Source organism: Anser brachyrhynchus (genome assembly GCF_964034855.1).
Source record: "Anser brachyrhynchus genome assembly, chromosome: 1".
NCBI classification, from domain to species: domain Eukaryota; kingdom Metazoa; phylum Chordata; class Aves; order Anseriformes; family Anatidae; genus Anser; species Anser brachyrhynchus.
In genome coordinates, this window is record NC_137694.1 from 74669040 (window position 1) to 74693423 (window position 24384).

Below are 24384 nucleotides of genomic sequence, written 5' to 3' on the forward strand. Positions count from 1 at the left end.
TGTCTTTGGTCAAGGCAAGGCATTTACTAACAGAACCCAATTTTTGCAGGCTCCTGTTGTATACTTTTGGATTCAAATGGTAGAAGCATATTTTATCTATCAAAATACATGAGAAAAGCCTAGGAAATCTGCCACTTATGTTGGTGGCATAAGTGTCAGATCAGAAATGTGTGACTATATTTCTAAGATTCTGATTCAATTCCTACAGCCTATTAAGTACAACGATGTTTCGGATCTTCTACCTCAGTCGCATCTGAACCAGAAGGGGGTAAAAAAAGATTCCTTCCACCTTTGCATCCCATACACAAAGAAAAATCCATGAACAACAAGGAAAGCGCACATAGATCAGCCTCCTAAGTTTTGAACACATTTAAAAAGAGAGCTAGAAGAGCCCACCAACACTCTTTAGAATTAGCAACATGGATCAGCTAAGGGGATTATAGGTATTAATGGAAACTGAACTGTAAACAGATTTGCAATAGCATAAAAGCAAACTAGACTTGATTCTAAGTATCACAGACATTGTTTCTTCTTGTTTGCTCCAGATACATCACAGGATACACTTCAGGGTCCAGTCACAAAACAGCCCAAATGCAAAACTCAAACTCTTTAATTTAGTTGTTCTCTTGCCACTTGGCAAATATTGGATAATATGTAAAAGAAGCTCACATATTTCAGACACTAGAAACAGAGTATTTTGTGAGTAAATTATTTATACTATACATATAAATAACAACACATCTTTTCCTGATCTGAATTTTCAGCTTTGTGTCTGTCTAGCCATGTCCCAAACTGCATTTACACACAGGGCAAACAAGGCCATGCAGGGAACTTATCTGAACACATATGAACATATCACTTCATAGTGACAAATTGTGGCAAACTATTTTTAGAATATTGTCAATGCTGATAACAAACAACACTTTAAGGTGTAATTTTAGTTCCTAGTGATTTTAATATAAGCAATAGGATTTAAAGCGTGTATTTTTGCATCCCCAACTAAGCAGCCTTCAGTGAGGGGATTTACTCTATATTTGCTTTAATAAGAATGAGTTTGGTTTTTTTTTCCTTTTGGATTCTTCATCACCACAGTGTTACACAGTTTGAATCCCAGCAGCTCTGTCAAAATTGTTTCCAAATGCTCACAAAAGCTTGCACCAAACAATTCGCTATGCTTATAATTCCTATGGCACCAGGCTAGTACAAATTAAAACAACATTTTGCGGAGACAAAGAGGTATTAAATCAGTGTCAGCAACAGATATCTCTGCTTCCTTTCTGCACTGAGTTCTATCTACCCCAACTGCATGTGACTGACAGGGGAACAGAAACACTCAAAATCAGTGATGGCAAACCATCGGCATGTCTTACTCTGGTGTTGAAAGAGATTTGGGCTGGCACCAATGAAACTAAGTTATACTGCCAAATTTGAAGAGGCATCAGGCTCTGTTGCTGCTATTGACACATTCCTCTTTGAGGGAAAAAGAGAGAGAACTACTTTGAACTATAACAACCTCAATCTATTCAACTCCTTGCAAGACCATGGAGATCTTTGATTTCAAGCTCTGCAGGGCAGACAGTCTCTTCTCCTGGCTGCTGCTATATAGCATTATTAACATGGCTAATTCTTGTCCAGCACTGGGGCTGCCAGAAAACTTCATTAACCACTGAGGAACACAAAATGAGGAATAAATTGCTCATTTGATTGTATTACCCTCATTCTGTGGCATAAAACAGGTTTTGCCAACATGATTCAAACCTCTCCTTGCCTTATAGATTCATAACAACATAGTGTTCAATGTTTTTCTAACTACATCCTTGTAAAAACTCAACTGCAGAGAGGTATGCAAATGTTCAGCAATTACCTAAATTACATAATTTTTCAAGTAGGCACTCTGCAGGACACATCTCTCTCCTTGGAGGATTATCCCAAGGAAACAATGTGAAGTTACATGCTGTTCCCTGCACCAGCTGCTGCAGTTTAATTGGTAATAAGTTACCCTCACTTCATGCAAGTGCAAACTGGTGTACTGAACCACAGCCTAGTTCTGCAATGCACTTCAGGCACTCAGACACAATCTCTAGTCCTGCTCTAAGTCTGATTTTCATTCCTCCTGAAGGTTTTCAGCCTTTCAAAAAGAAAAATATAACCTTGCTAGACTGTGACATCCAGGAAAGACTCACCACCTTATATTAAATTCAAAAGCAAAATTTCCAATTTAAAAACAATTATGATTTCACTATCAAGTCTCCTGCATCACAGAGCACATTTGGTTTCTTCACTGCAGCAACTCTGGTTCAACTGAATTATTCATGGTAACATTACTGCTCCACTAGCAAAGAAACCACAGTGTACTTTGAAAGAGTGGTGCAAGACCACTGTACATTTTGAAAGAATTAATGGATCTGGGTATTAACAAAGAAAGAATGTGCAAATTCACCTAATTTAAAAACACACTGTATTCCAGGTGAATTAGAATAACAAAGAAATTTGAACACAGCTCCTTGCTAAACCCTATTTGATGTGGTTTTGTAATCCTAAACATGCTATTGCACTGTTAATAACAGATCATTGGGCTTGTTTTAAAGATGTACCAGGTGAACAGTTTGCTGAGGCATTCTGCGCAGCATATGCTTGCAGACAGAGGACATGACAGTATCCTGAAAGGAATGTGCCACAGCTCACTCCACTATCTGGCTGGAGTGGGTAAACACTAGCCAAAGTTTTCAGACCCACCTAGCCACAGCTGAACTACTGTTTCTAAAACATACATACATATATAATTTTAATTATTTAAAAAAAAAATAAAGAGGAAGTGTACTGGGAATTATGACATAAGCACAAACACTTTTGGGGAAGAAATCATATCTGTTCAGAATTGCCAGCACTTCTGTTTCTGCTCAAGCTTTCACTATGCTAATTTCAACAACCTACCAGATAGAAACGGTTCTCCAAAATAGCAGTCCTTCAAGATCAAACCCTCCATCATAGCTGGCAGAAACTACAAGCACTGCCAGGAGGGAGGAAGCCGAACCTCATGTCAGCACAGCTGGGGACACATCACCAGCACCTTGGGCAAGTGTCTCCAGCAACAATACAGACTCAGGATGCTCTGGCCCTTGCCCAAGCCTACAAGTAAACCAGGGGCTTTCTACCTCCCTGCCACATAAAACAGATACAGTGATAACCAAGGAAAAAGAATCATGAGAGGCAGAACCACACAAAACAAAACAAAGTCACTTTGCAGTGCTGTTGCTCAGAATGTAAAGTAGATACATAGTAGATAATTCTCTGCTCCAAGAAGCCACTGAAGAAAACATAACTGAAGTTCTAGAAGAGAGTAGGCTCTTTTTCACAAATGTTTAACATATTGTTAAAGTAAGAACAGTAGGAATTGCACAAAAGATAATTAGAACAAATTCATGTTTAATAATTTTTGAGAAACTGAATTATCAAATTGTGAGTTAGCAAGTTGTCATGAAATTGAAAATCATTGTTTCACTGAATGCCTTATTCTTCACATACACAATGGGCAGAAAGTAGACATTATTAGCTAAGGTGTCCATCAGTTCACTCACCTGTTGGTCTCCATCCATGCTCTGGAGATCAGTACGCTATTCAGTATGAAAGCTGAAAAATTCTAACGGCTTTAACTAATAATATATGGGAGCATCCTTCTTTACCCTTTTTCTACCTTTTTTTTAAAAAAAAAATAAATACAAAAACAACAACAACAACAGAGTATAAGGGAAGAAGAATCTCATTTCCAACCTTCCTATAACACCATAGGTCTCCTTGGTGTACCCTACCATGCGCTTGCTCACTTTGGTCCTACTCTTTCCTTCCCAGAAATCTCTCTACAGCTTTCCAAGACTCCTTTCATGTCTTTGTAGAGAGAAAGAACCTATGTTTATGTGCAATGACTGCAGTAGATCAAAGCTAAGCATTGATCCTCCCTTTAATAATCACAAGGATGTAAATGGATAGCGGAGCTTTCTTCCATGGGCGCTCTGACATTCAGGCTTTCTTGTTTCTCTCATTGTTGCTTTTAGCCTTACCAACAGCATCCTTGTTTGTCTCCTCAGTTTTCACAGATATACTTCAGTAATGAGTTGTTCCTCCTCAACTGTATCCATGGTAACCAGCTTGTAAATGACTCTAGCTCAGTAGTTAAAGATCTGAAAAAAGACCAACTACTGACATCCTACCTTGATCAGTTCTTTGAACTTGGGGTCTTCTTTGGAGTTAGGATCAATCATAGTGCGCTCCTCATTCTCCTCTGTCCGAGTGAAATGGGAAACAAGTTAGATCAAATATACATTGCTGAAATATTGCAACAATTACTATTCATGAAGTGACCTGTCAGCTGATTAAGAAATGACAGTGCCCAGTCATCACCCTGGCAAGCAAATATCTGATGATCAAAGTGTGAGGGATTTTTTTTAATAGTCATACAAAGATAATACAACTTCCTAAAATAAATTGTTTCCACTGACCTTCTCCAAACCAGATCCTGCCCTGTGTATGCAGAATACATCAGAAAAATCACCATCCTCTATACTGTCAGGCATACTAATACTAACAAACCAAAAAGGGCAGCCAATTACTTTCCTCTCTCTCCTCAATTTGTATGTCATTTGTATTTGAAAATATCCTTCCCAAACTACACTACCTTGAAAAGTAAAGCAAGCTTATGGTACTACACTTAATGCAGCTGCTGAGACCCAGGCTGACAGTTTGTGCTTCCCTAAAACTTGACACGTAGCAATGGCCATACACATGTGGCCCTGGGTGCAGGAACTGCTTAATCTCTGGTTAACCCAGAAAATGAAAATTACCCCAATTTACATCAGTTCTGCTTATGTGTGCCGGAAGGACATAAAATACATCTCTCAGGTATATAGTCTTCTATTTCTTCTGTTACTGTGGGATGGCAAGACGTGGGAAATGCTTTCCAATGGCCAACCATCCAACCATAAGAGGTAGGAATGTAAAGATTAACTTTTAGAATGGATGATTTTATACTAAAATATGGGTAGAAAAATCAGCTTTAAATCTGTAAAGCTAACAACCAAACAGCCTTTGGCAGAATTATTTTCCCAATAGCATGTGTGAATATATGCATCACATTTGTGTTTATATGCTCCTGTAGATATGTATATCAGTATTTAAGAAACAGTTGGAGCAAGTCTTGTATTTTAAATTCTGTTGCTTGCTTTCAAGTAGTAGACCTCTCTCCCTGCACCCTTCATTTTAGCTCCTTTAGTAGTCAAGTGACAGCTGTGATCAAGGTTAGATTTATTCAAGTGGAGAGCAAACCTTGGCTACTACACAACAGAACACAAGAACAGGTGGCAGTGTCACAACCGAATGAGGAGATCCACATGCCTTCAGCTAAAGTAATAATTTATAGACCCGGTAGATTTATCTTTAGCTGAGTCTAGAGAGGTAATATGAAATCCTGTATTCCATTTGATTTCCCAATTCCTTCCAACATGACAAGGGAGGGTCTTGGGTATGACCACAGATTGGGCCATTGCTACTTTGCATAGAGGAATTCTAAAATCTGACAATGACCAATCTACCATGACTTGCTAATACAGTGCTAGACCTCACTGCTCTCAAATGGGAAACATGACCCTCACAAATCAGCTACAAGGCAAACTATACTATCCTACTGGGTTACCTTAGGCTTTTCCCAGACGTTTGGGTTTGGTATTTTGCAGTGCCCTTAATATTAATAAAAAACAAGACCCTTTTATCTGAACACTCTTGACAAATTTCCACAAATCTAGGAAGAAACATGATTTCTTCAGCTGTTCTTTTTTTTTTTTTTTTTCCTGCCCTGTTCCTTTACTTCCTCATTACCCCCTGGGATGAGTCAGGCACTCTAGCTGTAAGGAAGTGACACCCAGTGCACATCCAAAAAGCTGCAAACTGAAATCCTGAACAAGACCCATAAGGGTACACAATTCATCATGAAGTTTTGCTTAAGGATCATCAGTGGTCATGGAATTAATGATTAATTAATTAATTAATTCAATTAATTCTGTAGATTAAGAAAGTTATGTCCAGGAAAGAAAAAAAATACATTTTTTCCAACAAGTTTTAAACACTTACTGCTTTTATATTATGTTGCTGCTCTTTGAGGGACTTGGCAGGGAGGGGAACTGGAAATTGAATACTTGCCTTCCTTCTATAAAGCATTCCTCGTTTTACATATTCCCATACTAATCATATTGTTTTCAACAACATAAATGTTGATCTGTTTATTATCAGGTCCCATTTTGCTGCAACATCACTTGCAAAGTGCCAGCAATAACCAAAGTCAGAACCTGGCATCCAGCTGTTAACGAAACTGTAGCACATACATTGAGTTGAGGCAGTTTAATGGTTCCATAGGAACCACAACACACACTTCCGCTACAGACTTTCTGTGAGTTGATCCTTCAGTTTTGCATCTATATGTGGAAAGATACTACTTCCTTACCAAAGAAGGATGTCCATGAGGACAAATAAAGATTGAGATGCAACTAGACAATGGATTAATGACATTGAAACAACTCTTAAGCAGACAAACTCAGCAGTATTTTCCATCTAATTCTTTGCAAATCCCAATTTTCTACGTTTTCAGAATGGCCACAGAAAAACTCAAAGTCCTCTGCCAATTCCTTGAGCAAGACAATTTTCTTCTACTCTTACTTTAAGTGTAGCTGCCTAGCTGGCATTGCTCTTTAAATTCCATTTTAGCATCTCTATTTTCTAGTCTATGTCTGACATACAATAGTTCTCAATTCTCTCAGTTTCAACTTAGCCATCTATATTCAACAGAAAAGCAATGGATATGGAGTCACAGTGGCAGCCTTCATTAATAATAGCATAGTTGAGTTCTGTAGCATGAATACTATACCTAAGAAAGTATCTTCTGGATGCATGTCCACAGTGCTTGGGTTCATTGGAGCATTTATAGCATTTTTACCTTCTTCTTGCAGGTCACTCACTGAGGAGAAGGAAAAAACAGAAAGAAAGATTGTAATAAATGCAAAGTTTCTGGATATGTAGGGGTAGAAGAGACAGTAAGAACAAACATCTGGTAGATCCATTTCAAAATGTGCCCATTGTTTATGGAATGAACTGCAGCTAGAGTAGAAAATAAAATTAACAGAACATCCTTCTATAGCTAATTAAACTGAGCCATCAGACTACCAGCTGAAAATATTTTGCAAGAAACTCAACTCTGTAGTAAAAACAACGTCAGAGCGCTTGTTTCTCCAGAAGGGAGGCACATAAGCTTTGTCTGCAGAATGGCCCAGATCTACAGCAGACAGCAAACTGTAAAACCAAACTCACTTTCTGATAGCACCACCATCACCCATTACCACCTTTTACAACTGCAGAACACCAAGAACTATTTGCCACTGGCCTCATTAAAAGCCTCAGAGAATCCCAGGGAGACCTACCAAATGATGAAAATGTATTTAATTTTAGCATTGCCACTGGCTAAAGATAGATATTGCATGGTCTGGTGAACACAAATTTGGAATCTTTCAAGTTCCCAAACGTACAACTCAGTAACAGTTGGGCAAGTCAGTAGAGTAGGCTGCATCAATGAAATGGATATTAAAATACTTCCCTACATGTTGCTACATGGGAGGAACTGAATTTGAGTAAAAAATTAAATAAATAATAATTGTTTAGTATTATAGAGCTCAACAGTAAGAAAATCAGTAACTGTACTAGAACACTTCTACACTCTCCATGGTCTATCTCCCCCTACATTCAGATAACAACTACTTATTATAAGGCAACCTATTAAAATACATGCATCTGAAGCAGGAGATAAAAGGAGACTGCAATAACCCCATCTATTCGGTCACAGGTCTGTGTTAGCATGGACTAAAATCACACGCGGCAGCATTGTTTTATTTCAGTCTCCTTTGGGAGAGGGGTCCAAGTCCCATATTCTTTCATGGGTAAAGCAAGGATTTCCAGACATATAATTGTAAGATCTGCAAGGGAAGCTTCGGGGGTGGGGGGGGGGGGGGGGGGAAGCAAAGGAGGACAATTAGCTAATACTCACAGTGTACTAATAAGCGCTTTTGTCAAGAATAGTCAGTATTCCCCTTTCCTGTTGGAAAATCAAATCACAGACTAATCATACGCATGCATTCTGCAAAGGTTACAAAATCCTGCATAAGTACTCACTTTTTTCCAGCTCAATAGAAGTGGAAAAGATAGCAATCCTACTGTCCCAGAAAAGCACAGGAACAACAGCACACTGCAATCCCCACTCCTCCTCTCACAGATAATTGAAATGAAGGCGCTTAAGACGACTTACCACATCTCTTAACTGCAGTTCGAAGATATTAGCTAGCTCTGTTTCACAGCATGATATTGAGCATGACTAAAATCCTCAATTACAAAAAGCTGTTCCTATGCTCTGCAAGCTGCAAACACCAGTCTTGCATTTTGAGACCTTACAGCTTGCGAACTGTGCTGGAGAGGCCAGTCAGAGCTGAGGTGGCACAAAGCATGGGGGCAAGGGGCCTGCCAGCCACCAGCACGGCTTCTTTCTGTATTGTACACCTTTTGCAAAGGGAAGGGAGCAGAACAGCATCTGCAGGCTGAGATTTAGCCTCCTGAATAAACGTCATTATTAGCAAAGCTTTAATTGTCCCTTTTCTGCATTCGTTCGTATTTTTGGAAAGCTCTCCAACCAAAGGTCAGGGAGCTAAGAGACCTCACACATCAGACCAAACAGCTTTCACAGCATGCCTCACCCTGCCCTGCTTGCACATTGCCCAGCTAGAGCTTCTTCCCTCAAGCAGCTCCTGCACTGTGATGCCAATGGGAATACAGCCACAAGGAGGCATAAGGAAAGATGTGTGGGAAATAGACATTACAGGAGAAGATTTTTAAAGTCCTCTTAGGACTATAAATGCCCAAGTTCCACTTAAATTAAACTTCCTTATAGATGTAACTTCCTTTTCATTATTAAAGCACTTCTGTCATTCTGGGAATGCCAAGTGTTTGGTAAGGTCAGAGCATTAGTGTACCTAATGTTTTGCAAATGCAGAAGAGAGCTGCTGAGCTCCTCAGGGCAGTGAATGCATGGTATTGTCTTCAGTGTATGCTATATAAATAAAATACTGCATACATTTCAAGCCAGACTAATTTTAAATGCAGCTAAACTGTTTTTATTCCCAAATGTTCAATTAAGGTGATACATTTGCTTTTTTTTTTTTAATATTGAAATGATCTCCACACTCTTCCTAACACAAATACCTTGTTTCTGAGCAATTCACTAAACCAAAAGAAAACATCAATGTGGATGTGTGCCCTAAGCCCCCTCCCTCTAGTCCCTCATGACATGAAGAGCCATGTAAAACCCTTATACTTGCCTTCAGATCCAGCAAGACTTGGCCAGAACAAGAGCAGAGCATCCTGCCCTACTGCTAACAGCAAAGCAAAGTTGCTTCGGTAGAAAGCCTCCCAAGGCCTGCTGCCCAGAAAGCCCTAGCCACAGAGAGCCCATATGCCACGTCCTAAGCTTAGGAAGAGGTTCTTGCTGGAAACATGATCTGTCATACCTCCTTTTTTGCGCTGTTTACACAGGAGCCCTGCCATTTCAGCCCCCCAGCACCCGGAGGTCCATCACACACATCCATACATGAATTGCGTGGGCAGTCTTCATGCTGAAGGGAGCAACTGGATGAGGGGCTGATACCTCGATGCTGCCAGCCCCAGGTTAATTCGGGCAGCGTGACACTGACACGGGAGGTGGTGCTCAGATGGCCTCCGAGCTGTCAGGCTGGGGCAGGAGCAGCGGAGAACGGAGTGAGCAGAGCACTGCTGCCAGCCAGGATCCTCCCTATCCCCGTCACTTCTGCAGATGGTCATGTGCCTGGCTTGGCCTGCTGCTGCCTGCCTCAGGGCAAGGACTCTGAATGATTAGACTGATGCCAATATGCCTAGTTTGGCAAACACCAGCTTATCCAACTGTGTAACAGCCACAGTGGTTTAGCTGTAAGGCTTACACTGGACTCTTACAGGGAAGGAGCCATCCATGCAAAAGGGCATGTTACTGCAAGATCAGAGCTCAGCTTGCATACCAGGTTGCAGCCACGTTAAGTCCCACATGACGCATTGCTGCTCCTTGCCTGCTCTCCACCTGCCTGTTTGCAGGAATTCTTCTTTTCCTCTGCCCTTTCCTGCAAGAAACATTTTCCTCTGTTGTTCTGGAGCAATTCTTTGTATGCTCTCTAAATGAGATCTGAGTAAAATATCTTTCCGTAACGCCCAATAATTCCATTTCATAGGTCAGTCAGGAAACCTGCAGCAGGGGAAGACAGCAGAGGTACGCTGAGCACAGCGTACCTCGTGACAGCGAGTACGATCGTGACAGCGATCACTTAGTCCAGATTAGTCCAGACCGATTCCAGCAGATGCAGATCTGTTGCTCCGGGCTGGTTTGATCACACCACCAGCAGACGTCTCAGTGCCAGCACATCTCCTGCAAGCAGCCCCAGCACCCAGGGAGAGCTCTCCTGCCCACAGATGGACCTCACCCCACCATGACCCACCACAAGGCTCTGCTGAATGGTCACAGCCTTAACGTAACACTTGCAGACAGTCTAACGACTGCCATGACCCTGCACAGGGCGGGCCAGGTGTAACCACAGGCACAAGAAGACAATGCCTTGGAAAGATCTCTGGCAGAAATAACTGCGATTTCTCGCAGACGTCTGTTACAGCCTGCTTCGCTTCTGGCTTGGGATCCCCTCTCTGAGCTGATCCTCAATTAGCAGGCAGTGCCAGTCCTCTGAACCACCTCAGGACCACTACAGCCAGCACTAGCAACATTCAAGTGCAAGGAGGGATGGGCGAGCAGCCAAGGTATTCAGCAACAGCCTCGATCATCTCCCTAAACCAGAATTTAAATTCACACCTAAAAGGTCACTTCTTGACCAGTCAGTCCCCTGGAAAGCAGCAAGGGTTCCTGGAAGCTCTCCAATGTTTTAACAGGCTCCTGGCAGTATCGGCAATCAACATGGTTTAATCACAGTGGAAGCTATTGTGGCCTTTCCAAAAAATTAATATAATGAGCAGATCGTAAACACACGTGCTACACAGCATGACATCTTTAAGCCAGGTAGGCCACCTCAGTGCATGGAGTACAGGCAAACTGCACAGAACAGGAGCAATTAGCTGCAGAAAGCTGGAAGCACCACCAAGGCTGTCAAGTATTTCTCACAAGTAGGGAAATAAATGACCTTTAAAGTCAGCAGGAGCACTGTAACAAGAAGTCCCTGCTTTCTCCTTTTTATAAGAAAGAGCAAGCCATTGTCAACTTATTTGATCCTTTCTACCTTCACTCTTAATAATATTAGTATGATTTAAAAAAAAAATCAAGTACATAGCGCAGCTCACCTCTTAAATCTTTACTATTCACTGCTTGGTTATTAAAAAGTTGACCACAAGCTTCTGCCTCTTACAAAAGCAAATGCTACTTAATTTTAGCTCTAGTTATTTCTGACTGCAGGGCTGAATCTCACCCCACAGAAAGCAGCAGCTGCCATAGTGCTCATCATGGGACTGTGGATACGGTGCTTTCCTTCAAACTCAAGCAGTGTTGAGCTGGCTCCTCAGCACTGCCTGAACCACAGCTTTTACATTACGTACTTTCATCTCATGATTAAACCCTAACTTTGGAAGCTATTAGACTGGTTTACTGTTGGCTCTGCTACTGATGACTTGTTCAAGTAACTTTGTCATCCTCTTTGGTACAAGCAACACACAATAAAGAAATGTACAACCAGAACTGCACAGGAAGCTCTTTTCCTGCTCCCAAAGTCTTACTGCTCTTCACAGCGACAAAACCACGGCCAGCTGCACTTTCTCAACCAGCAGCTCAAATCCTGTGAGTTCAGATAATCACATGCAAACTGGGAAGTCAATGTCAAACTCCGTTTCTACCCGACTCAGGTCAGTGGCATGACCCCCATCTGTTTGCACCTCAGGTGAGAGGCAGACACTGGCCGATTCCTCCTGAGGAAGCTGACCAGCCTCACACAAAAGATCAAACATCTCCTGGAGCTGCCACTTCCCATGGGAGGTCTGAGACCAGAGGGCAATAGTGCCCTGGGGAGCGAGGGCCTGCAGCGCCTGCCTGCTCCTCCCCTTGCTCATTGAACACCATCACATGCAGCCACGCGCACAAAATTCTACCTGACACCTGAATGCCCTTCTTAAAAAGAAGTATTCAAAACTATAAGCTTTCTAGGAATGCTTCAAAAAAAAAAAAAAAGTTTCACAAAAACTTTTCCATTTGCAAAAACATTTTCCAAGAAAAACTGTTGTACTGGCACCTGTCAAACCAGCCCCAAACATAGTGTGTGCTGACACACTTTAGACCATCTCTTTTCTAGGAGCAAACTGCACACACAATTCACCAGTCTGCTACTGCATTACTAATTGCTTAACATTTACAAAAGGCTCTGAGATCTTTTGGTGGAGAATGCAGGAGAAGGACAAAGCCTCCATTAATTACAATAGAGAATTAATAATCCCTGTGCAGATCAAATGCAAAGATTTGATCTCATTCACGTAAAGACACTGTATCAAGGGACTGCACTCAAAACAGAACAGTAATAAAGGAAATTATTTATATGCCTCAGCAAGCAAAGAAGGCACTCACAATGGCCAGGATCTGTCACTTAAAGAAATTTACAGCTAAAGACAGCTTTCAGAAAAGAGCTGTAGTAATCTTTTTGTTTTAGTTGCAAAGAGCAAGCCACACTTGCTTATATGGACATGTTAAACTTACAAAGATGAGAGGCCTATTTTGTGACTGACAGAACAAAGATCACCCTTGTATTTTTGTCAGTGGGAAAATATGTATCTACGGTGGCAGCAGCACATGTAACATTTGATCTAGCCAGAAACTTTTATGAAAAACTGGGCCTTTGTGTTGCTTTGGAGGATGAAATATTGTTTTCAGTTTTTTACCGTCAAAATCCTTACCTACTGAATGGTGCTGTTTTTAATTGTGGTGAAAAAAAGAAAACTTGCATTTTTGATTGGTGACACCTATGCTGAGTCAAATAATATTAACACTGCTGCAGCTGTCCTGGGCAAGCCCTTCATATGTATGAGCTCTCCTCAAAAGAGGAAGGGTGTGCTAAAGCAGAAGGGGGAAACGGGGAGAGAAGAAATAGCCTGGGAGAAAAGAGACCAAAGCAGACCGCAGCAACCACGAGCAGCTTTCAACCTCACCAGTGCTGGCAACTAAACACCAAACCAAACAAAATGAGAATTTTTTATTACTAAGTAGAAAGATTTTTAGCCATAATTGCACAGCACACTTCAACACAGCAGGAAAGCGGAATCCTACAAAAAGCGAGCTGCTGCCTTCTGAACCAACTCTCTGCTTCAGCTCGCTGCCCTGCCTGGCTGAGTGGAAGCTCCTGCCCTTCTCCAGCCAGCACCTGTGCTGGTAACCTCCTCTTTGCCCATCCGCTGTGGGCAACAACAGAAAAAGCAGAACTGGCCACCACTGCTACTGCTGCTGAGGTATCTGAGAAGAGCCCCCCGCCCCACTCTTAATCTGGCTCTGATAACAACTTACAAAGCTGGAGCCAGACCACAGCTGCATGGGCACAAATCAGCAGGACTATGAGCCAAGGTGAGCCCACAGCATCAGTACAGTGCTTGGGTCTTCAAAGCAGTCAAACCGATCCTCCCAAGCTTCACAGCTGCCACAGGACAAGGCCAGAGCTCATCTCATCTGTTTCAGTCCCCTTCTGCTCAGCTCATGCAACAGGTCTAACACCCACACAGTAAGCACTTAACCAGGAATCCTCAGAAATCAGTTCTGCAAGGCAGAAAAGCAAGACGCAGACTTTGACAGAAGCATATAGAAAGCTGTGGAGCTAAACCTAAAAGTCTAAGTCAGGACTCTCCATTTTGTGGTAAGCCCCTGCTTCCTGTTTCCTGAATTACTGCCCTGAGCCATAGCTATGCAACTGTTCTATTTGGTAGGCATCCACGCTATCAGCCAAGGGGCACTGCAGACTTCCCCTCCATCCCTAGCTGCCACTCACCCCTTCCTCTTTGTCTGCGGAAGCCATGCCATGACCAAGTGTGGGAGCACAGCATGGCTGAAAACCAACCAGCTAAGACAGAAAAAAATAGTAATTTAATTTTCACTGTGCAGACGCACAAACACTAGTGCTGGCTGAGAAAAAAAAAATATTGCAGAAGACTGTAGAAAGGAATGGTGTTTTAAAGTGTTTATAGAGTTACAGCTCCAGAGGTAGGGTTTTCAAGAATGGAAAAAGCCACCCAGTAGCACACTGAACAGATACGCCAACCTGGTCAGCTCTGCTTCACTCTTCCTGCATTGGCCGTACAGCAGCAATCCCAGAGCTTTGAAAATAGCACAAGACTTTAATACCTTTCTTTTTGCCAGATAGTAGTATATTTTCAAAGATAGTAGTGTATTTTCAAGTATATCTTCAAGCAGGTCATAGCAAACAGTTCTGACATTTTGTCTTCCCTGCCCAAAATGAAACAATGCTCCCCTTCACACAGTTGAGCAAGGAAAGGACAACAAACTGAATTTTTATCTGTAATATCTTTCAGTATTCTCAGGATGCATGTTGACTGCTACAATTCAATATTGTGATCACATGTGCACTTCTGAAGTCTGGAACTAACGTTTGGCTAGGAGCAGATCCCCTTAAGTTAAACATCATCTATCCACTCATTACATGAGATTTCCTTCCCTTTTCCTGCCTCTTGCACTAGTTTTTGCACAGTCTTGCTAACAAATGGAAATATCTTTCCAGTAAAGAGAGGGTCTCAAGCCCTCAAGTGTGTATTTTATTTCTAAAGCACTTGCCTGGCTCACTTAAGCACTAATATAACATAAACCAAAACTAGACAGCTTCTACACTCCAGGACATAAACTGGATGTACCTTTGGCATTTGTGTTGTGCTGAGATTGTAAAAAAATTGCTTTGATGACCAGAGTTCTTCGACATGGAAAAGACAAGTTGCATCCTCAAATATCACAGGTAGTAACTGCACCCTAAAAGTGGCTAGGGAAAGCTACACTCCCTTTGCACACAAATTCTACTTGAAAATGTAGAAAATGCACTTCCTCAGTCCCCCTAGTTAAAATTCCATCACAATGTACAGAAGGTCATTTCTTCCCAAGAAGCAATGGTGGAGGATTTTGTTCTCCCACACACACTGCACGAGCACCTGGACAACTTCCACCTGAAAGAAAGATGCAGAATCAAATCTGGCAGATGAGAATACAAGTAACGAAAAAGTCTGACGAGAAGAGGAAAGAACCAAAGGGGACTTCTGGCTTCAATATGCCCCCACTAGAAAATCTGCAAGGCATTTTAAATTTCGTGCTATCAATTCTCCATGAAATAGTGTATTCCACTATTCAGCACTTAGTACTTCAAGGCTTCCGTGTACTCCTATAACCAAAGATAACAGGCACAAGCAGGCAGGAAAACACACATTCTGTCTAGAACTTGGTCTGAGATCCCTACCTAAGCAGACTGATTTCAATGAGCACCAAGCATCAAAAAGACTTCCTTAACCAAAAGCAACTCGAAAAAAAACAGAATCAACTCATTACTTAAGGTATCCAAGTCTGATGCGTCCAGCCAAAGCCAATCAACAAGAGAGAGGCAGCAGCAGAGCTGAAAGCATTACTCTGGCATAGAGATGCCTAGTCCACTCATTCAGTTCTTGTTTTCTCTATCATGACAAGATCAGAGAGAAAACAGCAGTGAAGTCTACCACCACCCACAGTCTTTTCTCTGATCCCCCATACATATTCAAACAGTCCAAACTTTATGAAGCAGAACACTTGGTATCAAAAAAGTCACTACTACTGCACATGGTAATATGTTTTACACCTGAGCTCATTTCCATCCCTCCACTGCCTTCTTTCCACCTTCTCCTCACAACTTGAGGCTTCATTTGCAGGTACCTGAATGAAACTAATTCAGTCAACTAACATGCTTCAGCTTACTGCTTTCCCCACATCCTTCACCCTACTTTCCAAAGGCACCAAAAGATTGACAACCACCAAAAGCAGTCCACTGTACAAACACAACATTTGCTGTCGCCTTTTCTTCCGAACATGTCAAGAGCAGTAAAAAGGCAGTAAAAAGCAGACTCACTACTGAAGGCAGTGATGGCAGGTGAACACAAGAAGAAACAGAAAGGCAGTCTTCTCCAGCTGATGGTACAGAGCTCAACAAGCAGGCTTCTCACAAATGGAAAGGAGGCTACACCTATGACTTGCAATTCAAAAAAAAAGGCATTTTTTTTGCTTGTGCAACATGATTCTACAGGAAGAGTAAGCTGAGATAAATGCAAACCACAAAAAGCGCATGTGCCTAATTGCTGGAGTTGCCCAAATGTCACCCAGAAAGATAAGGAAACCCCTGAAAAAAACTCATATATTTGCAACACAAATATTTAGGATTTTCTAGTGAATATTAGGTTTCAGTTCAAGAGAACACACAGGACCGACGGAGGGATATGCAGTACTTGAGACTTGAAACTTTATCCTAAACTACCAATACAAACTTTTCAGAGTATTGTATGCTAAGGTTACTCTTGCCCATGTCTACCTTTTGTTTCCTGTCTAAATCCAGGGCACCAAAGATGTGTACTGAAAAGGAACTGAAATATCTCACTAAACAAGCAGACTCTGCAAAATACAAGAAGTTTTCTCAGTGGTTTCCAGACCAGTCATATGTGGAAAATTATTTTACACATATGCTTACAGCACCAGTGGAGCCTGCCAAGACAAGCACTTCAGTGATAAGAGCTACAAACCTCAAAGTAAAAGAAAGTTTGCATCTCAGAGCCCAGTCAGATAAAAGCTAGTCCATGAGGGAAAAGTATAGTGGAAATAATGTCTCCCATGGAAGTATTCAGATGCTTAACTCTGCCTGGGTTAAGTAAGAAATAGACACTACCATGTTCTAACCAAGTTGCTGAAGACCACACAGAAAGAGGAGCCCAGGCCACTGACTGCTATTCCAGTCCAGTCTCCCAAACACAGCTCATAAGGAATAACAAAACGAAATTGTGAAAAAACAGCCAGCCCAAGAATCACATCAAAACAAGTCCAAGGCACAAGATAATGTCACATTTTGCCAAGTATCAAAGGACCTGTAGCTATATTATCTGTTTATTTAAACAGCACACAAACATTTCACATGGTCTGCAGTTCTAGCTTTCTGTGGTCTCATTTAAAGACTTTGCACAGCCAGTACCAGGTCCTATGAGCTAGAAAATATGGTCTGCCAGTGGGGCCAAATATCTTAGAGACCTTCAAGTTCAGCTACTTGTCAGTCCTAAAAGAGCTTTATAACTACACAGCCTCTCTAACTCACCTTCACATAAAGAAGCAGCCAGAGCAGCAGTCCAGTAGAACCCATGCTTTCCTTCCCACTAAAAGGGTAGGCAGTGAAAAAGAAAAAAAAAAATGTAGTCTTACTAGTATGCTAGTGCAAAAAGTCAACAGTCTCTGATGAGAAAGCAGGTCCTTGCACACCCTTGTATTCACCCGCTCAGAAATCACTGTGCCGCAGACTTTGCACTGTCATGCTGTTCAAGAAATGTACTTACTCCAGCCTTAGAAGGATCTAATTTCCCAGAGAGCCACATAAGTTCAAAGGGAAAAGTCAGGGTGGAAGGGACCTCAGGAGGTCTCAGTCGGACCCTACTCCTCAAAGCAGTCAGCTCTGAGATCAAACTCAGCTGCTCAGAGCTTTATTCTGTCACATCTTAAAACCTCCAAGAACAGAGACTGAACAAACTCTCTGAGCATCCTGTCCCATTGCTTCATAGCCCCCATCATGACAAAGTTTCTCCCTTTATCCAGTCTGAACCTCACTTGCTGTAGTTTATTCCTGTTGGCTCTTTCCTCCACTATGAACAACTGTGAAGCACCTGGCTTCATCTTCTCAGTGATCTCCTCAGAGGTACTAGCAGACTGCTTACAGAAGATCTCCCTAAACCCCTTCCTTTCCCAGGCTGAACAAGCCCAGCTCCCTCAGCCTCTCCTCACAGGAGGAGTGCTCCAGCTGCCATCCATCCTGGTGGCTCACTGATGAATGTGCTCCAGTTTAGTCGTGTCTTCCTGGCACTGAGGAGCCCAAAATTGGACACAGTACATCAACTTTGGCAGACGACACCAAGTTGGGGGGTAGTGTTGATCTGCCAGAGGGTAGGAAGGCCCTGCAGAGGGACCTGGACAGGTTGGATTGATGGGCAGAGGCCAATGGGATGAGGTTCAACATGGCTAAGTGCCGGGTCCTGCACTTTGGTCACAACAACCCCATGCAGCGCTACAGGCTTGGGGCAGAGCGACTCGAAAGCTGTACAAAGGAAAAGGATCTGCGGGTGTTGGTCGATGCTCGCCTGAACATGAGCCGGCAGTGTGCCCAGGTGGCCAAGAAGGCCAACAGCATCCTGGCTTGTATCAGGAATCATGTAGCCAGCAGGACCAGGGAGGTGATTGTCCCCCTGTGCTGTGCTCTGGTGAGGCTGCACCTCGAGTACTATGTTCAGCTTTGGGTCCCTCACTACAAGAAAGACATCGAGGCCCTGGAGTGTGTCCAGAGAAGGTCTACAAAGCTGGTGAAGGGCCTGGAACACAAGTCCTGTGAGAAGCAGCTGAGGGAACTGGGTTTGTTTAGTCTGGAGAAGAGGAGGCTCAGGGGAGACCTTATTGCGCTCTACAGCTGCCTGAAAGGAAGGTGTGGGGTGCTGGGGGTCAGCCTCTTCTCACAGGTAACTAGTGGAATTATTAGTGAACTAGAGGGAATGGCCTCAAGTTGTGCCAGGGGAGGTTTAGGTTGGAAATTAGGAGACATTACTTTTCAGAAAGAGTAGTCAGGCATTGGAACGGGTTGCCTAGGGAGGTGGTGGCATCACCATCCCTGGGGTTGTTTAAGGAAAGCTTGGACCTGGTGCTTAGGGACATGGTTTAGTGGGTGACATTGGTAGTAGGGGGATGGTTGGACCAGATGATCTTGGAGGTCTTTTCCAACCTTAATGATTCTGTGATTCTGTGAACTGGAATCTAATGAGTGCTGCGTAGAGGGAGGTGACCACCCTGCTCAACCTACTGGTTGTGCTTCTGTTAATACAGCCTAGGAATCTTTGTTGCAATGGCACGCTGCTGGCCCGTGGTCATCTTGCTGCCCACCAAGACCCCCAAGGCCTGTCAGCAGAGCTGCTCCCCAGGCAGGCACCTTTATGTCCATTCTCTTGCACAGCAATTGGTTGTTCTGCTTTTACTCTTCCAATATAACAGATATGAAATCTTTCACACTCCCAGTACCACTCCGTTTCGCTAGCTATGTTGTGACACAGCAAATTGGTCAGCCTCCCTGGGACAGCGATGCTCATCTCCTGTGCATTCAGCATAAAACTGGAATTCCTCAGCTCAGACAGTTTCACAGGAGTTGCGCTTTCATTCTCAGACAATCCTCTTACCAACCACTGGATCAACATCACCTTTGTTGAGCAAATAATGGAGACAAGCGAGGATGCTTCTGCCAGGATTCTGGCATGTGACACCATTAATGGGAAGAAAAGTCTCTCACTAAAAATTACAGTTACAGAAAAGAAACACATGCTCATTCCCCCTTGGTTAAAGAGCAGATGGATTAAGGTTCTTTGCCAGGTCCTGAAATGGATCAGCAAATGTTGGTGCCTGTGAGCTGTCTGGTAATGTGTAAATGACAGAAATTAAGGAAACAGAAATATACAATTGGAAAGAGAGTATAAAACAAACACCTTATATGTCAGAGTCATGGCTTGGTCAAACATCATTCCCTAACCTTCTTACCGCTCATAATACTAATGTCAGCAGAGAACAGCCGCCACAGGTAAATTTTTTATATTAAACAATACTAAGCTAAATGATACCTAGGATCCAAGGTGATGATTTAAACTTTGGCCCCTCACTATGTTAATACAACTACAGCTGCAGTACTGCAGTAAAAGTGGGCATTTTCAAGAGAGTGAAAATGCACAATTTTTTAAATGGTCAAGAGGGAAACTATTAATCTGAATCTGTGTGAGCAGTAACACATTTTTCTATTTAACGACAGTGAAAAAGACACCACGCTCCATGTAGCCATCAGAATCACTCTCCTCATCCAGCTCTCACTGACTGTGTATGCAACCACCTCAGCTAAAAGAAAAAAAAAAAAAAGTAGCAAGGCTACATGGCAGCTATAATAGAAAATATACTATTTCCTTGTTCAGTTTATTTCATTATGGTTAGTGTATATATATATAGCATAATCATATATTCTATGATTGTGGTTCAACTACTCAAGAGAAAGAAGGACTAAAGAAGGAACTGGAATTCCAGGAGCCAGAACAGTTTGCTTATTTTACAATCAAAATGCAAGCTATATCTGATCACCAGACAGGTCTCAGGGATTATAAAGAAGCCTTTTAACTTGGAGAAACAATCACTGAGAGGCAAACCTGAATTCCCAAAGATCCTGTTGATTGCCACTGGCAAAGCCACAAGCAGAATGACATTCTGCGGCCTCCCCTCTGAGCCTAAAGGCTCTGGAGAGAAATCCACAGCTGGTGTATAGAAACAAATTGCATGTCCAGCATTTATAATTAGAAGCTTCGTTGTGTGGATCTACGTTCCCCCACAAGGAAGTGACAGTGATTTAAGAGCCCAGAGCTCCAGGCCAGCACACTCTGCCAGGTGCGCATGTTCTCTCCACATCTGGTTTTCAGAGCAAGACTTAGATGGATTCAAACTACAAAACCCTAAAACCACATATATTAGCCACAATACTTCTCCAGTTAAACTATATCTATATACACATATATATACACGCACCTACAACAGAAATTACAAATTTTGGCTTGCAGCTTTCTACTCAGCCAACGAAAGAGTCCAAATCAAGAAGCTGACACCTGAGTAGGCTGAATACACTTCACCCCAGAGCAATCACTTGGCCACTGACCTACAAGTTCTGCAATACAGAGGTTCCTGTTCCCACTTCCCCTCCACTCTCAGCCTGCTCCCAAAGACAAACCGGGGTCACCATCACCCACAAGAGACATGCTGGTTTAGCTCCCCAGCCCACAGCCCTGCCTGCAATGGTGCAGTCAGTGTGCACTGTCACCAGGTGGCCTGTCCTGCAGCAGAGCTCCCAGGAAGCCAGCGCTCCTCCTGAGAGCGGCCCAGAAGGGCCCCTGGCAAGCAGAAGCACTACAGCACACACCGCACTTCCCTCCACCTCCCATCCCTCAGCCGAGGCTGAGAAGTGCTAACGTCACCTCTGGTCACTGCCTGAGGCAGGTACACCGCAGCCACAAGAGCAGCACGTAAAGCAAGGGCCATTCCACATATGTGCCATACACTGAGGGGAACACCTGCCACCGAGATGCACACTTTACAAGATGCATTCAACAGCTCTGATGACTGCATCAGTTGATTTTGCAGTGCCCTGAGGGTCAAACTAAGCTTCATCAGTGACAATGTGCATGTACAGCACATTTCACAGAGCAGACAGAGAATGTACAAGAGAGAGGATGAGCAACTACTGAAGCCACCACACCAAAGAGCTCACATGGAGGGCAGTGCAGAGTAAGGCGTCTTTCAGTGGACACCATCACAGATGACCAGTACCATCAGCCACATCCAGGCACTGGCATGGGTTGACAGCAGGTCAGATCTTTCTCTGGAGCCATGTGGTTGACTTTTAAGTCACTGCCTTCTGCAGTAAAATACCAATTTGTTCAAGGAACATGCACATTTGCTATAATGAACAGAGGTCAGCATAACAAAAAGCCTTTGGGGAGACAAGCCTCCCCTTCCTTCCTTCTTGCTGGCCTTCAGGTCTCCAGAAATAACTGAATAGAGTTTGAGGGCTGGCCCTTGGCGTGCTGCTGCAGTGAAGACTTTGGCTCACTGGCATAAGAGCACAGAAAGGCTGAAAATGCTGGAAATGGAGCAAGACTACAGGGTTATAAGAAAAGCACAGAGGCTTCTGCATTACCAGCAGCAGCAAGGGCAACGACAAAACATATTATGCTACACGAAAGGTGGAAAATTCACCCTCCTTATATGTTGGTGTCTTATGTCTGTATGTCAGTACTCTCTTACGTCCCCATTGAGACATCATGTCCCAGGAACCCTGACAGAAACCACACCTCAGAGGTACCTGTTGGCAGGCCAGGACTTCTAGTGGTGCCCAAGAGATCTGAACACAATTTCCTTTGAAAACTAAGCCACTTCGTGAGCAGCTTTGAAGTACCAGCAACAACTGGTGCTTTTGCAGCTACAAACTTGAGTCTCCTCAGCTCTGTTGGTGACACCTGTACCCATAAGGAACACACAAAAATTTCTCATCTCAGTTGAACAGCAAAGCTGTAACTGTTGAAACACCAATTCCTGTAAACAGAAGACTCTGCCTTACGCTGGCCTTACTGCAGACCACATAACCTTGGATCCCTTAGCAACAAGTTGTTCTGACATGCTTCTGCAATTGAAAGAGCTTGCCAGATAATCTCCCAAATCCTCTAACATCAAGGTGTGATCCAAAGCCCATGCACTGCACTGAAAAACTCCACCAGCTTCATCTGGTTTTTGGATTTGCTGACCTGTAGCAGATCTTAAAGTACACAAAAAGACATTTAGCACTGTTATGCCTAAGAATAGTAAGTCTTCTGGACTATTGCCAGCATGTAAATCAGTAGGATGCATTTGTATTTATACAGAGCTCTAAAGTATCACAACTATTAAAACCAAGCACTTAAGACAGTATGATGCCATGCACTGCAGCACACAGCCTAATCTCCCCACACAGATTCACCAGTGAGACCAGGAATGCCCCATTCCCATTGTCCAGCAAAGAGCATCTGCACGAACTTTGCATGAGGTTACAACTTTGCAGCTGCCTCGCTTCCTATCAGGTCTGCATGCAGCCCTCCACACATCAAAGTCTCACAAGACTCACACACATGCTCCTTGAAACAGAAACAGACAGATGTCTGCGTCTAGAAGCCTCTCCCAAGATATTAGCATTAACAAATCCTTTAGAAGAAATGAAAAGAAATAGATATCACTGGAACATTGCCTTTAAGTGTAGATTAGCTTTTAAGGAAAAGAGAACTACCTTTCCAGTTCCTTGAATTAGTACTTTTAAGAAATTCTGGAATCTGGCTTTGTAAAACTAGAAGTCTTTATAAGCACCTTGCTAAGGTTTTATGATAAAACATACCAATGTTCTTACAATTATGCTCATTTTAATGATTTCAACTTGGAAAATTAACAATTTTAGAATGTTTGGTTTTATTAAATAAAAGCACGTCACTTTTTTCAATTGAGACTGAAGAGCTACAGAGCTATTTTGCATACTCTTGCTGCATTCTGTCTGGAAGGAAAACTTTCAACTGTAATTAAAAACTCTATCGTCTCACTGAGAGACTATGCCTAGAGCTGTGTTGGGCAAATCAACCCAGCCTTGATGCAGTTTCAGGAGCAAAATATGTTTTTATGACACTGTAAAAAAGATTATTCTTGTGCACATTAAGCTTATTTTGGTGGAGACATTGACATAAACTATCTACAGTAAAACTTTTGCCAGAACAGAACTCAGTATCAGAGCACAATCTTGCACTGCTCCAGCAAGACAAGACTGAAGACAGACCTAGTCAGGGGAACAAATGAGCCCTTCAGGAAAAACTCAGCAATTGGGCTGCACAGGTTCTGACTGGAAATTTAAGTCTTTGTTTAAATTAATAGTAGAAAGGATAATAAGTTCAACTTGAATTTGCATATGTCTGCACACAGTCTTTCCATGGATATATCTAGAAAGGTATATAATATAATTTAATTAATATATATATTTATATATTAATATATACTTATTTAATATAATTATATGCTAATTCCTCCCTTAAAAAGCAGGTAGTTTTGCTTAGCCAGCATTCATCTCACCTTCTGCTCAAGTGCTTCAGCAGCAAGTGCATTATGATGCACAAATACACTCCCCCTGCCAAGTAACCTCTCTGGCAGCAGCCAAAGTACCTGTGTGAACCAGAACCACAGAACCAGACACCACATACTCTGTCTCTCCAGCCAACTTGGGATTCACTGCCCCATACTATGGACATTGAGAGTAACTTCAGATGGGGGCGAGCTCTAACACCAGTCTATTGAAGAGAACAGCCTGAACATACATTGAGTATCAGGTCAGGAGATAGTAGGAAGCAGTAGAAGCTTTTATTCATTGTACCCCAAGGATCTGCAAGAGGCTGATTTGCTCCCGAAGCTTCCTGGTAGGTGAGAAG

The 24384-nt window shown here is 42.6% G+C and overlaps 1 protein-coding gene across 3 annotated transcripts in view; it reads right to left on the reverse strand.

Annotated features, from left to right (window-relative positions):
* Window positions 1-24384, reverse strand: part of PARVB (parvin beta) — an 81988-nt gene that overhangs the window by 36710 nt on the left and 20894 nt on the right. For all 3 annotated transcript variants that reach the window (XR_013953989.1, XM_080601054.1, XM_080601053.1), the window contains exons 2-3: window positions 6911-7000; window positions 4209-4279 (exon numbers count right to left, since the gene is read on the reverse strand). Coding sequence is in view for 2 of the 3 variants with exons in the window: in XM_080601053.1 (XP_080457179.1) it covers window positions 4209-4279; window positions 6911-7000 (161 nt within the window). In the remaining variant the exon portion in view is untranslated. The remainder of the gene's footprint in view (window positions 1-4208; window positions 4280-6910; window positions 7001-24384) is intronic.